This window comes from Meleagris gallopavo, chromosome 5 (genome assembly GCF_905368555.1).
Source record: "Meleagris gallopavo chromosome 5, MGAL_WU_HG_1.1, whole genome shotgun sequence".
Taxonomy (NCBI): Eukaryota; Metazoa; Chordata; class Aves; order Galliformes; family Phasianidae; genus Meleagris; species Meleagris gallopavo.
The window spans coordinates 13,004,961-13,023,737 of NC_139408.1; the positions used below are offsets into that span (position 1 = coordinate 13,004,961).

General features: G+C 41.7%; 1 protein-coding gene across 7 annotated transcripts in view; it reads right to left on the reverse strand.

Annotated features, from left to right (window-relative positions):
• Positions 1-18,482, reverse strand: part of KCNQ1 (potassium voltage-gated channel subfamily Q member 1) — a 332,148-nt gene extending 313,666 nt beyond the window's left edge. For 3 of the 7 annotated variants that reach the window (XM_085224293.1, XM_085224289.1, XM_085224290.1), the window contains exon 1: positions 17,987-18,478. In XM_085224293.1, the coding sequence (XP_085080419.1) occupies positions 17,987-18,384 (398 nt within the window). In that variant the 5' untranslated portion in view covers positions 18,385-18,478. Of the gene's footprint in view, positions 1-17,986 lie in introns of all 7 variants that reach the window. The other 4 variants (XM_085224288.1, XM_085224292.1, XM_085224291.1 and 1 more) reach the window with 4 other exon arrangements.
• Between the last annotated feature and the right edge of the window lie 295 nt (positions 18,483-18,777).

An 18,777-nucleotide genomic window follows, 5' to 3' on the forward strand; every position in this document is an offset into this window, starting at 1 on the left:
CAAGCTGAAAAGTTCATAACTCCACATTAAGCACTGCTTAATAACAGCTAAAGGGGCTGTTATTAAGCAGTGCTTAATAAAAGTATTATTTCCATTCTAAATTCAAAACATAGCACTATAATAACCACTACGAACACAACTATATGCATATCACTACCAAGAAAAATGTAGCTCACAGTTTAACTTTCACTGTGATCACACCATCTGGTTGGTCTCCATAAATGTTCAGCAAGCACTAATGAATGTCAATGGGTGCAATTTTTTCCACACAAAGGAATTCAATGACACACCTTTGCTTCATCTGCACTTACACATCAGGTGCCATTTTGTCAGACTGCCCCTCTGCCACCATCCAATGCAAGACAACCAAACGTGATGGAATATTAGGGAAGGTTCAACCTCTAGTGCCTTACCACCAATATCTACTTCTGACATTATGGACCAACATCATAAAATTGAAGGCATTGCTTTCAGAGCAGCCCTCACGTGTCCAGAGTTCAATTACTTACTGAAGTCTCGTATATCAGAGAGAAGGTTCCTGCCAGCTGTTTGAAAATTGCATGGTAATCGTGAATTCATAACAGCCTCAGTCATACACCTGAAATCACAGCTTTAAAATGGCTTAAGAGCTACGGGATTATAAAAGAATGCAGATGGCCAACCTCAGGTGCAACAGAACTCCAATCACCATACACCAAGGAGGCTGTCCAAGCTTTTACACTGCTGCCTCAATCTCCAGCCCCACACGGCTTTCCATGCTATGGAAATAAAAAGTAGAGATGGTAAAGGAACCAGGATAAATAAGCACTCCCCAAGCACCTTACTGCAGTTACTATAGAGTAACAACGTTCAAGAGAGCTTTAACTTCTCTTCAGAGTTATCTAGATTTAATAACCTTGCTGTTTGGTTAAATTGTCATGATGCTGAAAACAATTCTGTTCAACTTCACTGCTTTAGCCGGGTATTACACAAACTACTGCTCCTTTTTAATTTTACACTTTCCTGTGCCTTTCCAGCTTTCCCTAAAATACATTTCACAGTCATAGAACAAACCTGCAGGCCTACATTGAAGGCAGGCAGGTCAAGAAGTCAGGAAATAAATGAAATTGCCTCTCTTCAGAGGATAAAGTGTCTGAAGACTCTCTGAATTAACACTCATTTATCACAAATGGATACAATGGCTTTTGTTTGATGGCACCCTCACAGTTGTTTGAAGCTGTTGAAAAGATCAACTGTGCTCAAAATAGGCGACAGAACATCTCATTTCAGTACAGGGCTGTGAAGGTAAAGATTTGGTGCCTTTCAAGAGGTGTCTAAACTCAGCCAATAATCCGCAGCCCATACATCTAGATATTCCTAGTTAAGCCTGCCATGTCTCCTGCAAAGTGCACATTCCTTGAATGCCCAGCAAGTCCCCTGAGTACATGATTGGGTTTGTAGATATTTTCATCACATACTGAGTTAGGCAGATATTTTTCCTATATGTAAATAGGGCACATAGAAAGCAACAAAGTCAGCCCTTCAGAATTCAGTTGGACGCAAGAGTTTACAAGCAATTCAGAAGGTGTTCGATTGTCAAGCTGTTAACACTACAGAATTGCTATACTGCTTACCTGAATGCTAACTACACAGCAGAGATCCTTTATTAAAAAGCCACTCCTCTTTTATGAGAAACAGGAACTATTTGCTTCACACACAACTGAAAATCCATTCCTTGGCTAAAATTGTGAACGTTTAAGAAGATTTTGCTCAGAAGTATAAACACTTGCTATTTCATATCAGACAAACAAAAACTAAGAAATACAAAGAAAAAAAATCAAGATGAGAAGTGAGAAAACACATGCCTTTTCTCCTATCCAATTAAGCTTAAGTGACAGCATAGCAATGCTGTAGAGTGCTCAAAATGGACTTGAACCGGTGACCATTTGAAAATTGATTAATTCCACATCCTACTTTCCTTAAAGCAAGTATTGGCATAGATGTTCAGCCAGTGGTAGCATTATTCCAGTAGGAGCACTCCTCATCACAAGCTATCTAAAGAGGCATCAGCACCTCATAAGTCAAGGAGGTTTCATCTACCAAATTCCTCATGTGGGAGAAAAAAATCCTGGCAATTGGCAAGTCACAAGGAAAAGCAGCTTCCTTTCTTTTACTTTAATTGTAGAGAGAGTTTAAAAGATAAGGTAAACAATTGCTCTAGCTTTTCACTGTTGCTTCTTCTAATCTAATATACAGGTACTCTACAAGTTGAGGTGTACAAAAATTAGAAATAAAAACGCCAAAGAAGTAAAGAATTACAAATGATGACACGCAAAGAAAGGAAATGAAATAGTATACAATTCTCTAAATACCTAACTTTGAAAGAACACATTAACAGGCATATAGATAGCAATAGGAGCATCTCTTCTCAGGTGTGGCACCAAAATAAAGATGTGTTCATTATCATTCTTTTGAGATGCCAAATGCCAACAGGACATTTCTTCACCTTCCCTAATTCCTCTAGGACTCTTTTGGCAATAGATGCAAACAGACAGCTGCCCATCAAAACAACCAACTTTCTCGACCATCTCAACAACAAGGGTAAAGTATTAAATGTAAACAGCTTCGGCCTTGCTCATGATCCAAAACCTGGTGATTTCTGGCCATGCCTGATTTGAAGACTGTCAAAGGTGCTAGAGAGACAGAGAGAGCACGGATTTCATTTCAAGTCAGCGAGGGAGGTTCCAATACATCTTCCTAAGCCACGTGTGAAAGTGTCAGCTACATACCACCCAGATGACTTTTGGCCAAAGCTGCCATTTAAGAGGCTGAGATCAGAGAAGTTGCTTCCATCACAGATACTCCTGATTACCAAACTGCAGTCAATCTGCCTCCTTGGCAGCTGCCAAGGAGTACACATTTTTTTTGCATGTTAGCTTCTTTTTTGAAGCTTCTAGTTTGAGTCAAACTAAAACTGAAGATGTTCTTCTGTTTTATTATTATTATATTTTTATCTAACACAAGTGTAATTCTGCATTTGAGAAGCTTGCTTGGTATTTCAAAAACCTGCACACCTATCAGTTTCTACTGATCCAGTTGTAGACCGCTATTGGCTTTAGTGCCAATTCAAATTCATCTAATTTAATTAAAAAAAAAATAAAAAAAATCATAGAATGGCTTCGGCTACAAGGGATCTCAAGGATCAGCAAGTTCCAACCCCTTTGCCATATGCAGGGTTGCCAACTGCTAGATCAGTTACTATACCAGGCTGCCCAGGGCCCCATCAGCTCCATCCAGACTAGGGATGAGGCATGCACAACCTCTCTAAGCAACTAGTTCCAGCACCTCATCACCCCCTTGGTGAAAAACTTCCTCCAACATCTAATCTAAATCATCCACGTGTTAGTTTAAAACCATTCTCCCTTATCCTATCACTATACTTCCCTTTTTCTAGTCATTGGAGACTTCACCTGACAGCCACAACTTTTCAAAAAGAGTGGCTTGGCAGCTACATCAGCCAGCTCCCTTAGGACCCTGGGATGCATGTCATCCCGCCCCGTAGACGTGTACACATTCAGTCTCATAAGATGGCCTTGGACTTGCTCTGCCCTTACAGTGGGGAGAGTTGGCTTCCCCAGTTCCCACCAACAGGCTCGTGAGGTTGAAGGACGTGAGAAATATGAGAATCCTGGCTGCCAGAGAAGACTGAGGCAAGGAACTCATTGAGTACCTCAGTGTTCTCCATATCTTTTGTAGCCAGTCCTCCTTTCTCATTTATCAGATGAGGTATGCTTTCTTTGGCTTGCCTCTTCTGCTCAACATACCTACAGAATCCCTCATTGTTTTTAACACCTCTCACCAAGTTCAGTTCCATCTGTACCTTGACTTTTGTAATCTAATTTCTGCATGTCTAGACAGCATCCCTGTATTTTTCCTAGGTTACACGTCCTTGTTTCCACTGACCAAACACGCTTTTCTTTTCCCTCAGTTTGACCAGCAGGTCTTTGCCAAGCCATGCCAGTTTCCTGCCTCCTCTGCCTGCTTTCTAATTCTGAGGGATGGAGAACTCTTCCACTCTCAGAAAAGCGTCCTTACAGAGTAACCAGCTTTGCTCCACTCATTTGTCTCTAAGAACAGTTTCCCAGAACATTTCATCCAATGATTCCTTAAACAACCTAAAGTTCGCTCTCCTGAAGTTCAGGGTCCTGACCCCACTCTTTGCCAAGCCCACATTCCTTGAGATCACAAACTCTACCATGCTATAGTCACTACAGCCCAGGCTGCCTCCATATCTTAATGTCTTTAACGATCTTCTCCACACTGGTTAGCACCAGGTCCAGCAACCCTTCACCTCTGGCAAGTGCAATACTGTTGTCAGTAACTTTCTGGCTCTAGACTACAGAAACAAGAATATCTACAGCTTTGGATGCAATTGCTCAAGTGCATTTACGACTGGCCTAATTCCCTAAAAGTGGCATGAATTTTCATTTTAAAACTGTTGCTGAATGTAGGACTACACAACAAACAGAATTTTAATTAAGTTTCTGTATTTAAATAAATGCATAAGCGCTACTATAATGTTTAGAAATGTAATCTATGAAAATTGGTAGTGCAGAACTTCATTTCATCAGTAATGCAAGGTTATTACAGCATAGTTACAACAGATCTTTCCTAGTTCTCTTTAACAAATATATTTAACAAGATAAAGAAGTTTAAAAAAAAGAATCAACCAACAGCGCGTTCACATCTTAACATTGCTCAATGTACTTCTGATCAGTCTTTCCTTAGAAGTCCATTCTGCATTTCTTTACCCATTTAATTCGATTGTGCAACCAGAATTTCCCCTGGAAATGAAGTATTTCTGTTGAATTCAGCAGAACATTGCTTGCCAAGAACATATCTCTAACACATAACATAAAACAGAATCGCTAATACCAGATGACGCTAAACAAACAGCAGCTCTCCACTGCCTAGCAATTAAAATTGATAAGAAGCCTGTGTTCTTCAGGACTTCTTTTCAGCCCTCACAGCAAGCTCTGGAATCGCCAGCCACTGAAGGTTTTTATGACTTTGCTTCTTATGAACGCATTGCCTAACAGGAGATAAGCGCTTTTGAGTGCTTGGCTGCTGTTTGCCCACAATCAAGGCTGTTGACTGGGGGTTTATTGCCACAAAAGATGCCAACAGTACCCCAAGGACAGACTGGGACATTCCAGCACTTGTCAGATGTGTGCCAGTTTCCCACGAAACCAAACACTGCTGTGATTGCATAGAGCCACAGCAGACTTGGATGCCAGGACTCAGATTGCACTACTCACTCCAGCTAGAACAGGCACCCTACAAATTCACATAGACTTGTGGGTCAAAATGGAAGAAGGATCAAACTTTATCTATGAAGCAGCTGTCAGTTCCTGATGCCACTGCATAAACACGTACACTGAGGTACAGTAAGCAAGCTGCTCTATAACACTAGTGCAATAGAAGAGCAGGATAAGCACAAAACAAAACTGGCTATTTGTTCTGTCACTGTACTTTAGAGCCATAAGTTTAATGGCAACGTCTACCCAGGTTTGTGTAGGCACTAGCTCTGCCAGGCACAATGCCAACTTCTAGCCCTACAAAACTGCTGGTAAGTACCCACACTAACAAGGTTTGCCCTTCAGAAGCTTTGTTAGAGCACAGATCCCTGCCCTGTCATGGCTATCAGAACCAACTCAGGCCCTGCCAGCTGGCACGAGGACAGGGCTTGCAGATATGGTCCTCTAACTCCACGCTCACCTAAGTTTTATCCAGCCTGATACAGCAGTGGCAACACAAATGTAATTCACATTCCAGATGTGCAGCAGAGATGCTAGCATCTTTTAAAACCAGCTGGACTGGAATCAAACCTCTAAGAGATATTAAGTGAAGAAAAAGCTACAGCCAGTAAACCTCATTGCTTCATTCAAGTCCAAGGGGTGTTGGTAGAGCTAGTCTTTTCCTCTCCTCTTCTGTAAACAAAGTAAAATGAAGCTGCCAGCAAAGCTGGCAGCGGAGTTACAAGGAAGGAGCAAACTTATAGACAGTCTTTTTTCCTTAATGACCAGGCTATTTTTCTCCATTTCATGTATTTCAACTTATTTCAGCTCTTTAATATGAAGACACTGCACCTGTTGTACTTTGGGAATGAAAGCACACGCTGTCTGGCTTCCCTGCAGCTATTTTATCTTTATCTAGCACTGCAATAGCACCACTTCCCCTACAGCTATCCCATAAAAACCCCTAATTCTTCCCCGTGTTTATCATAAAGCAAATGGGAGAACGAGAAAAAACAAATACTACTCTCATTACTGTGGCCTTATAACTGTATACAAAAAAATACTTTAAAAGACATGCCCTGTAATACTGATCTTCTCTTACAAAATGTGTGCTAATCTCTGTGGCAAAGCCAAATTTAATTCTGGTTAATCATTTACCACCCATGGAGCATTTTACTCCAATAGGATTTAATTCCTGTCTTCAGTTCCTGCCCCCAAATTGCACGATTTTCCCAAGGCTGATGTTCAGCAGAATACAAAGCCTCTTCTACGTGCCAGAGAATAAAGCATCTGCGAGGTGTAGGAGGGGGGCAGACAAAGAGAGGCACCATATAAAGAGACAGTAACAAGCAAGTCTGCTTAACCAACAGATGCAGTGCTTTGGAGAGATTCCAGTGAACATACAGAGCACCTCATTCTAACAGTGACATAAGCACCATCAGACTTCCACTACTAGGAGCATGGAATTACAGAGTATGAGAACCACAGTTACAGGTGGCAGTTTCTTCCTGATATCACAAGACCTTTCTTTCCTTCTGGAGCTGCATTTGTTTTGAAGCCAGGTGCAGCCAGTAAACACCACAGCCAATGGCAGCTGATGGATTGGATCGAGCTCCCTATTACTGGGTTGAATAAGCAAGTTACATCAATAGTTTCATTTAATTTGTTTTCTCCTTAACAGGTGGCAATTGAAACATAAAAAACTCATAGAAACATTACTTTTAACAGAGAAGATAGCACTGATAAAAGCAAACAGGAGGCACAAAAACATTTTTTCATATACATTCTTAGGATCAGTTGCACTACTGTAAAAGATAAGTTTTAATCTTATGCTTTAAGCTCATAATTCCAGGGAAAAAGACAGAATGATGGCCTTAATCTACACTGCAAAATTCTTGCCAAGTGCTTGGTAACATTCTGAGAGCATCTAGGTGCTTTGTGTAGGTTATTGTATCACTAACTTAGCTGTGAAAAAAACAGAACTAAAATCCATTATTTTGGGTTACTCCACCTGCAGCAGCAGATTTACTTAACCTGGATGAGATTTTTGTCAGCTTCTCCTTAAGGTCACATTGATAAAATAATCAAATCAAGATAGGCAAACATCAATTGAAAGCATCAACTAAGTTTCAGTATAGGGAGAAAGAAAGATTAAAATTCCATTAAGTCAGAACCAAAAAGAAAAAAAGTCTTTAAAATACTTAGAACATGTACTTGTGATATTTTTGCTCCCAAATTCACAAAGAGAGGAGAAGCAGTAATTAAGAACCCCTAGAATTGCATAAAATACACATACAACACATCCACTGTAGATATACAGGCACCTCGTTGAGAAACACTGCAAATTTGTCATGTTTGAAGAGTGAGCCTATGTGGTTTCCCTCTCAGATAAAATCTACCTGATGGAAGTCTCATCTTTCCCTCTCTCTTAAATCCTTACCAAATACAGAAGTCACCACAGAGAAATTTCTGTTGGAGGACCAAAAAAAAAAAAAAAAAAAGGCACAGTTAGCACTGTTACTATCTTACCTATGGGCTAATGAAAAGCCTCAAATAAACTCAAAATAGTCACTATCATGCTATCATGAAACAAAAGCACGCTACTTATAAGACAATCTGCTCTTAAATGAGGCTCAAAGGCTGAGACAAGGAATATCCTTCTTAGCAGTTTTCAACGGCACAGCCACCACCTGTCACTTGAGAACCAGATCACTCAGCTCCGTTAAGATCCTAGACAGTTTGGACATCTCCTTACATTCTTAAACTAGGATGTTCTTGCAATAAAACCCTTCATCCTCAAGATATGGGAGAATTTATCTCATAGCATTCCCAGGTTCAAGTCTTCCTCTCACTACGGAGCAGTAACAGAAAAGGAGTGAGGAGGAAGAGAGAGGGGAGGGAGGGAGCAATCTGCAATATAACAGGAGCATAGCAAATGATTTCAGGCAACTCTGTCCAAGATCCAGGCATCTGAGATTTGCTGTCGAGGATAACAAGCCTGATTATTCTGAGAAAGCTGAGAAAAACAAAACCACAGTAACAACAAGAACCACTGTAGTAGAAAGCAGTAGTGAGAAGTGAATAGTTCAGATCCACTTCATGCATGCTACCAGGTAGAGGTTAGTTCTAACATACCAGATGCTTTCTACATTTCCCTGTAGAGGGATATAAAGTGTACAAATCCACTTTCCAAAAGACATCCAAAGCACACAAGATATTTGCTTCAGCAACAAGGTTGTCACTGCTAATGATTAAGATGCCAGAAGAGTACAGAAAGGAGACAACTCCTTTGAAACCCTGACAAAACTATCAATTCTCCTTGCCATGTGAGAAGAGTCACCCACACGCAATCTGCTAGATCTCTATCAGCCTGTAAATTCAGTCACGGTGTATTCAAATGCTCATCTATGACACATATATCATCCCAAGGAATTTTGCTTGTTTCAATAGTGAAACAGAACAAGCTAGATGGGAAGGAACCACTTCTTGTTACTATGGTAACAACAGAACTCTCAAAAGTTTACTCCATCTGATTCAAGTGTATAGCAAGGATCAATAGTGGAAACAAATATGCAGAACGTACTCTCATGTGTCCTAAAATCCCAGTGCCAAAGACACCTGGCTGTTGCAGGGAGCATAAAGATGTCGTCAGTAGCAAAGAGGAAGGCATGTTAAATAAATCCATTCTCAAAAAACTCAAAGGGGTTTTTGGATTGAACTGGGCTGAGAGGTGCAAAGGTACTTCAGAGGAAGAGCCAGAACAGCTGTAGACAAGGAGCATCAATCTGCCACGTCACACACATGTGCCTAATATGAGTGAACTCAAGTATCTGAAGGTAAAGAAATTGTGGACTCCCACTATTAGGACATACCCTTTCAAGTACTAACACGGACTCCTGGACACCTGTCCCACAACAAGACCAACTATGCTTTGGTGAACCCCAAGAAATACTTGTCTGGCCTGAGTTTACAGCCTGCCAGAAAAGATATTCAACAGCTTTCCCAGACAGTGTAATTAATTGCTGCACCATCCTTGCCATTGCCATGAGACAGTTGTTCCTTAAAGGAAAAATCCAGATTGTGCTATAAAGACCATTGTATGCCTTACCTATTTAATTTATTGAAGATCAAACTACCCATCCTTCACTCTCCTGGTGATTTTCTTTACAGTAAGCTATCTTTCCTCAGGTCATAATACCATGTTTTCTAGCTCTTATTCTCCCTGGAGATTTTTTTCAGTCGGTCCATGCATTTGTGAAAGTACATACTCTCAGCTTCTGTTTCCTATTCACATAGTGCCAATTTCATCAGCAAATTATTGGCGTAAGTAAACAAGTATCAAGAATCTGATAGAAGATGCATGTACATAATGAATATATATAATATATAATGCATGAATAATATTTACATATAGGACAACTTCTCATTTTTTTCTTTACTCTCCACTCGTAATTGCTACAGTGGTTATGCTCTTTTCACAGTACCTGACCTTTTTTCCCCTCAGTCTGCTCATTTTCTCAGTCTTAATCTCTACAGTGAGAGCTGGCAAATGTTTCATACTGAAGCAAAAAAAAAAAATAAAACACACTGCTATGAAAATCATCAAGACAATCGCAACATTTGATAGTGCAACAAACAATTGACAAGCCCAAGAAGGGCTAAAATTAAGACAAATACAGCAACAGTCTTGCATTTATAAAATCTGAAGGCCTTGTTTTCACCCTCATGATTCCTGTAGCGTTCTTCTCATTCTTACTCTTCAAACACGGTTACCCAAATAAGATCATGCCATAACAGCAAACAAAGCTACAGAGAGCTCTCTTGAACGAACAGAACTATGAAGGCATACAAGGAACATGACTGCTCACATATCTCTACCTACCAAATGTTATATACACAGCTGAAATGGGGAGCTCGGCCTGTTTAGCACTAGGATGTTGGATGATCTGTTGACAGAGGAAACACCGAGTGAAGAGCTTTATTTTATTTTCTGTGAAGTGTTGAGATAATGCATTATCAAAATTTTCTGGTTCACTGATAAGATAACAGCAGGTAATCACATTAAATTTACTCACGCTATGGATAAAGCAATGCACTTTTATTTATTTGCTCGTTATCTGGTTTGACCACATTTCAGTGTCTTCCAAGACAGTGAAGTAGTAAATAACAAACAAAGTAGTAAATAACAAACAAAGTAGTAAATAACAAACAAAGTAGTAAATAACAAACAAAGTAGTAAATAACAAACAAAATGGATAATCTCACAACGAAATCTACATAAGAAAAAGGCTAGTAAGAAATCCAGGACCACATGCCTAAGCTTATAAATGATGGATAAAGCTTTTATTTTACAGAATGAAAACAACACTGATTCTTAATAGGATCAGCATAGGATGTTTTCTTTTATTTTAAAGCCATACCACAGAAGACCTTTCCTTTTGTCTCCTTCCTCTCCCTCTTCCTTGCCTTGCACAGATAATTGGTCAGAAGCATTCAGAGAACGTGAGGATGAGCAGCACTTATTTCCTGCAGCTGTTCTCCTTTGCTCTACTTCTCAACATCCTTACAAGTAACAAGGCACCTTTACTTCAGCTGTTATTCAGATGTGGTGCCCTCAGGAACTATTGGGAAAGAAAAGGGTACAGACAAGTCCAGACCATTTTCAGCCCAAGCGGTTCAGCTAGGAGAGGAATAGCTATTGCAGGAATTAACAATCTTGGAAGGCAGTTCTTCACAGAAGGAGATATGTTCACCACAAGCTGTAAACTTGGTACTAGTGATGAGGAAAGCTGTGATCATTGCCACCAGCAGCATGCCTCTGCTGTTCAATTTCATGTCTTGAGAAAAACTACAGAAAAGTCACCTGATGGAAACTTCCCATTATGACTCACGTTCTGTTCCCAGACAATGACCCAATTTTATCTTCCTATCCATTAAAAAAATCTGTTGCATTAATGTCCCAAGGAAAAAATACTTTTAAAATTTTGAAAAAATTTAGATGTATTCCCAAGACTTGAGGGAGTGCATTTGCAGAAGGGATTACTGAGTTCCAAGCACTGGAGTTCACTGATGCCCAACCTTACTAAGAACTATATATACCTCATTAGAAGTAAACTCAAATCAAGTTATACAACAAAGCATTTACTTTTTAAATAACCCCAGCAAAAAAAGATAAACCCGAAGATAAGGTTTTACTCCTATGAAATACCTTTCAGTTTTCTATTACAAATATGACAAAATGTTAGTGTCAAATAACATCTGAGTCCATTGGCACTAGTGAGATTTATATTCCCATTGAAAACACTAATACAAAATTCGAAGGTCAGGACCAATATTCACAGAAGAAAAGAAATGCAGAAACCCTGTATCAGGTTTATTTTGGCTTCGGTTAACATTTTCATAAAACACTAAAAACATCATATTGGCTGTGAAGAGCTTATAAAAAAAAAAAGTAATAAAACTTACGGCAGGCAGATTGCTAAGTGCATCTTGAGGCCATCTAGTAATTTGTAGTATAATTTCCTATATTCAGTAGCTTATAGCTTTCAAATGAACAAACTTCCATGGCTGTAGGTTATAGTGGTTGTGGCATTCCTTGCATTAAGTCCCTCCATATAGACACAACAACAAGCAAACAACATTGAAAGGTTTTGGATAATATATTAACTCACATCACAGGCAGATCTGATGCTGGGGCAGTTCAGAAGTAACATCTGCTTTTACCACGCTGGTTGTCCTAAGCTTCGAGAAAGCTTTACCTTACCCTGTACCTGCCTACTTTTTCAAATTGTGAATTTTCCAGATTCTAAGTTTTCTTTTGAAAAGTACGGGTGCTAAGGGAAGAAACTCCCGTTCAAGAAACTAGCAGTCTCTGTTATGACATGTGGGGCTGGTAGGTGCTAAAAATACAGTTGTTACTACCATAGCAGAAGCTTGCAAACATGCGCTCTCCCATTACAGATATTATAATGGATCTCGCAGGACCTTATGCTGATGAAGCATGGCTGTATGAAAAGAACCAGTACATTACAGAAAAACCTCACCAGACATCCTTCTTCCCAGCCTCTAGCTCAAATAAGCGTATCCATTAGGCTTATTTGCAACTGGCAACTTCCCAATTTATTTGAAACTCGTGTCGGACCTCTTGATGGCAGAAGAAAACACCTTGCCCCCAACAAGAAAGTAGTTTACAACTGAAACTGAATGAGCAAGCACTCAGAGCTTTTGTGTTCAGCCACCAGAGCACATTCAACAATCTATTAACACACAAAATTAATGAGGTACTGCAGAGTTTACAGTCAGCAAAGCACTGTGCCTCTGCATAGCCCCCAACAGCATATGTTGGCACTGCTGTTTGTAATACATCCGCTCAGGCACTTGGAGCTCAGCCTAATTAGCTCACTGCAATTGAATCCCAACTTTTGCTTTGATTCAATTGTGATGAAGGTTTTGAAAAAGGCCGATCTAGACAGCCTTACATGTTTGGTTTTTTTCTTCTTCCTGGAACTAGAAGAGCTAGGGCACAGAAGTATGCCAGAATTGCCCAGCCAACCATTTGACAGTTATAGAAATGTGAATACTGAACTTACTTGTTTTCTTAAGATCATTCATGTGCAACTTTTAAAGCTAGAATAATTATTCTCCCAGAGGAAAGCAAACACAAGAGAAGAACTCGGAATGTTAAATTGGAAGGATGATTGAAAAAGAGAGGAGAAAGCCTACCTGCAGGAAAGCCTACCCAAATTGATAACATTTATCACCTCTTGCACAAATTCCACAGAGTTGCTCATCCAACACACACAACTTGGTCTTCACGGAGCATTAGCGTTCTGAAGTTTACAGCTTTCTGCTCCCATCAGCTACTCAAAAGCTTGATCATCATCAGTAAAATAGCAAAGGCTTTTTTGTCCCCATAGAATTCCCCTGCCTCATGCAGTTCCAAGCTCCAAGCTTCTGTCAAGTCATAGGTTGGGAAATACAGCACAATGAAAGAGAGAAAAGCTGTATGCTGGCCAACACAAATACTATCTCTATCGCACAAGTCCAAAAAAGCATCTTCATGCAAAATTGTAGCAAAAGGGTTGCATTGTGTCATGCAGCAGCAGGGAAGGAGGGAGGAGAAAAACATCTAAGTTCCTTCTGCACAATACCTGTGCTGAACAAAAATAATTATTGTTATAGCTGTCACTCTGTTCACACAGCATGAAATTATCATGCTCTGTTCATCTACTAAGATTTAAAATACTATGGACTGAAACTTTTCATCTTCCTTGAAAATATGTACTGTACATAACTGGACACTTTTGATAGGATACCAAGTCAAACTCCGGTGTTAATTACACACTTTTTCTGGACTACTTCTTCTTCAGTATCACGGAGGGTACCCAACGTGTGAAGAAACTGATTTTATAGCCCTGTATCAGAAATCTGGTCAAGACTCAAAAACATCAGTCTCTGAATGATTGGCAACAGAGCAAATCCTGCAACGGCAACTCCTAACCATTAGCATGCCATCTTACGCATTCAGCCAGCTTTGGCAAAAGCTCATCTCCTCTCTGGGAATAGGGAAAGATTTCTTTCTGATCCCTTTTATTTCACACAAAAATGTTACCAGACATACTGGTAATGCACAGCACTAGGTTGCAAAAAGATGTCCACTTTGCTGTGAACAAATCACTCGATTTTGTAATAAGGCAGGAGGAAGCTACATTTGTCACCTTGTTTCCACTTCATTTTGTCCAGACACACTCCTGAGCAGTACATCTCGAAGATCTACAAAACCCTATTTTCCAAATAGTCACCACCATGAGCTATGGGTTTCATCAATGCTCAGCAAGTGCCAATGAATACCAGTGGGTGCAATTTTTTCCACGTGGAGAAATTCAATGACACCATTTTGTTTCATCCACATTTCCATGTCAGACACTATTTTGCCAGACTGCCTCTCTGCTCCCATCTGTCACTCATCAACAAAATGTATGAATGTTGGTGGGAAGGTTCAAGCTCTACTGCCATACCACCAACATCCATCTGCCTCTGATGTCGTGGGCCAACATAATAAAATAGGAGGCATAACTTTTGGAGCAGCCCACATAGCTGCCTGTTTTCCTCATCTCTGCATTCACACTTCTGAGTTGCCATCTGCCTTTTCAGACAGGTCTCCCAAATCCCAGCCACCAGCCAGCCCAAGCTTATGTAAACACCTCAGGATTCAAAGAAAATTCAATCACAATCACGGCTGATTAAACCGAACATATACAAAGGCAAAGTAAATTGAAATGGGTACATAAATCAATGCAAAGATAAGATAGAGGACTTATCTTGCATGGCAACATAAGAGAGTTGCAATACACGAACAGACCAATGATCCATCTACTCGTGAATTTTTTTCACTGATAATGGCCAACACTTCAAAGAGCACAGGAAGTCGACACACAGTACATGTTGCCAGAAGTTATTTGCCATACAGAAGACTAAAGAAAACACCAGAAAGCTCATAACTTAAGTTTCTTCAAACACATTAAGACATGTGATTTAAAACTATTTACAGAAGGTGAAAAGAAACCCATCCCTCTTGGAAATCTAGGACTCGTTCTTTACAGTCATTTCCAACACAGGAAACAGAGCCTCAGGATTTCAACGAGTCACTATAAAGACAGAAATTAAGGTTCTTTTGCCCCATCACCTCTTCATACAGCCTCAAAACATGATTGGCTAATATCGTAGGACATTTCACCACTCAAAGCCAGTATCTCAAGGCACACAGCTAAGATAAGTGTGATAAGATGCCCTAGCTCCAAAGGTCAATGAGAACAGTGGCACCCACTCATTCCCTCACCTGTGATAGCCACGGGTTTGGTGGTTCCAGAAGGACATTTACATATAACCATGCCACAGGGCAAGCTCTGACTCTGATGTACAAAATCCAAGTTTCTAAGCAACCATCAGTTGTGTTTGCAGAAACTATGCATGTAAATTTCCAGCTCTTTATTTGCACAGGTAGAATTCAGTGTACATATACTATACACTTTGTGTATTTAAATGAAATTCAGTGCAACATTGCCAATGTATCGTTTCTGCTAGTATTTCAGTCAGGCCACTTATAGTTGCAAATTAACAGCCCTTTCTCCATTCCTTCTCCCCATAGAAACTATTTCTACAGCTTATAGAAATCGAGTATAAATTAGGTACAATAATCCATCTACTATTCTGCTCGCTCAGGAGTAAAAACAACTCAGAAGAGACTTTTGCAGAGCTCAATGGATTTAATCAGTGACTTTGATATCTCATTATCCTGGGAAATTAAAAACATCACCGAGAGAGAAAGAACATGCATTTCACCTCTTGGAAAACAGGTTTTCATGTATTTCAATCTGTGTGACAGTCAGGAGATGTAGCTTTTCTTGCTTAACAAACAGGCTTTAAACAGCCAGAAGCACAGGTCCAGAAGAGTTACTTTGATTATTCTAGAGAGTTTTTAAGTCTACCCTTTCAGTCTATAACCAAGAACATAGCTACATACTCTACGTGGTGTAGATGAGTGCAATAGAGAGAAAATACAGAACCACTGTTCTCCTATCTTCAGGCAACATCTTGGCCAGAAATCTACCCAGTTTTGGTCTGTATTCACTAGTTTAACATTAGTCTATAACACTGGTCCTGTTCTGCCTTCTTATCCCCTGAACCTTTAAGAGAAACTGAGACCTCTCATGCAATTGAAATCTGCCAGCACAAAGCAGGAGGCAGCCAGCAGAGGGAATGATAAAGAGGATCTAGGTAAGTGACATCGGTACCTAGAGCTGGTTTTGGCACGGGATTTTGCATGCAAAATTCTAACAAACCAATGCAGAAATCAGGTTCCACATCTCTTTCAGAACACAGCTTCCCTGAATCAGATCAACTGTCTGCCTTTCCCATTAATTTTAATCCCAAACTCATGCACTGAAGGAATTAAGCAACCAATACTCAACATCTTGCTGGCAGCAGCAGTACTCAAAGAGAGCATTCCTTGGTCCAGCAGAAAGCAAGAGAGAGTTGGAGAGGTATGGACCAAAGACCGGAAACCTCAAGCATTATTATCGCAGGTACAGAGTGTGTAGGCTTATCTGCCACAGAAATTAGAAGATGCTGGGATGATTCAGGCTGGTACAAACTCAATTTCCTCTGCTGCGGGAAATCTGAGTGGAGCTGCCTGAAAACACACAGACTACACTTATAGACTGCCTTGCAAGAAACACATCAGGACAGGAGTACACCCTGTCCCTTTTAAGCCTTAAGACAAGGAACTTGCACAATGCTTCGTTAAAAAGCTCGAGAATACTTGCTATTGCTGTCATTCACCACTGCATCAAAAACTGCTCTACTGGAAAGAGGGAAGCACAGGGGTGATGCTTATAGCACAAATAGGAGCGTACTGAAGGAGAGGCGGGCAATGGGCTTGCTGTACATATCCTAATGTCCTGCCACAGACAGGATTAATCTGTACTGCTAATATTTATGAGAACGATTACAATTCAGGCCAGATTCCAATGGAAATAAATAAATCTAACAGTCTTCCCCAGGATTTTTTTTCCTAAGATCAGCATTAAGATTTGAAAATTAGGTGAGATACTCAACATGGTTTACTGTCTGCTCCTTCACACACCAGAAAAGTGTCAATACTATGAAAGAAGGCTGCTTCAGTCTCCTTTGAGAGATTTTCCTGTTCCTCAAAGCGTTATATATTGTTCACAATTTGACACTTCATAATTACAGCCGTTAGTTGTTTTGTCATCTAATGGCATTATCATCTGAAACAGAGCAGGACCCACAATTATCCTAGCAGCTGTGTACAGCCAACTCCCACTGAAATACGCTCTGATTACAGCTGTTTCCTCTCCGCTAAAACAAAGTTGGTACCATTTACCTCACTCCAGAATCCCAAAATGTGGAAAACTGTGGCATGTGAGCCTCAATTTGCTTTGAAATAAAAGTTACTGTAGAATTTGAGATCTGAATACTATAAGATCACTGTAACTAAATTTCAATAGAAGTCTTTATCTTCAGGCTTGACCTATAAAATGCTTTCATCTCTAGTTCTTGAAATAAGCACGTATGTATGTAGCGTATATAGGCGTGCATATATACACAATCAGAGTCATCATTAAGGTTGGAAAAGACTACCAAGACCGTCTAATCCAACCATCAGCCCATCAATACAGAGACACGAACAGGTCTCTCAGCTCAGCCTGACCTCGTTCCCTACTTTTAATATGTGCAAACCTCTTGAGGGCCGAGCAAACCTCTCACAATTATAAAGCACTGATCTCTCAAGGATTCGCTTGCAGAGATCCTCCCAGCAACCGACAGGCGACGGCTGAGGGTGGGCACAGACCTCCGGTGGTTACGCTCAACGTTTCTAACTCGCTCGCAGTTCTAACATCCTCCCAGAATCATCCTCCTTCCTGTCTGAAAATAGCAACGATGGCACTCGGACCAGAGAGGACCAGGAGTCGGTCCAAAATAGAAAAAGCGATCGAAATTAATTTTACAAGGGCAGAGAGAGAGGAGCGTCCCCTCCGTTCACCCGCGCTGCTCTCCTTGCAGCGTAACACACCTACAGCGCGACGGGACTGCGCTGAGGCGGGCAGCAGCCGGGAGGGGACGCCGCTCCCTCAGGGACAGCCCCGGGCTCGAGGCGCAGGTGGGTCGGGCGAGGGGCGGTTACTCACACGGTGAAGTGGTACACGAAGCACTTCCAACCCGTCGGCCGCTCCAAGAAGTTGTACACCCGACCCTGGATGTTGCTGCGGCTCAGCAGCGGTTTGCGGAGGCTATAGATGGAGACGCGGGGATCCAGGCTGACCGGGGGCCGCGAGCTTTCCGCGCCCACCACCACAACATCGCTCTTCACGTGCGGCGGCCGCTCCCGCGTCGCTCCGGGACCGCTGCCTGCCGGCGACTGCCCGCCCTGCCCTTCGGGGAGCGGGGTGTAGTGGGCGTTCGGGACGCTCTCGGCCAGCTCCAGCGAGGAGGGCTTCTTGCCGGGCGTCATACTGCCCTTCCTAGGCAGGGAAAGCCGGCCCAGGCTCCGGCTCTTGTGCTCGCCCGGGGGAGAGCTGGAGGACATGGCTGAGGCGGCGGCGTCGGGGCTGCGCTGCCGCACGGTGCCGCCGGCTAGAGCCGGGTGTCCTCCCGCCGCTGCTGGCCCGGCCCCTCGGGGGCGGCTCCCGGCCAGGAAAGGTGAGGGGGAAGCCGAGACGGGGCGGATCGGAGCCTGGCCGTGCCCTGCCCGCAGCCCTGGGGCCGCCCGCCCGGAGGCGCTGCTCCCCACACCTGTACGCACACCTGCAGCCAGCGGCGCGCACGCGACCTCTTCCGTGGACATCCTCTTCCATAGACAACCAGGGTGCAGCTACCAGCACTCCCTGCCCAGCAGCTTTTGCTGTCTTCCTGTTCCTGCTGGTACCGGTGGGGACAAAGTGCTCCAGAAAAGATTTTGCAGGGCTGCGGTCTGCCAGTG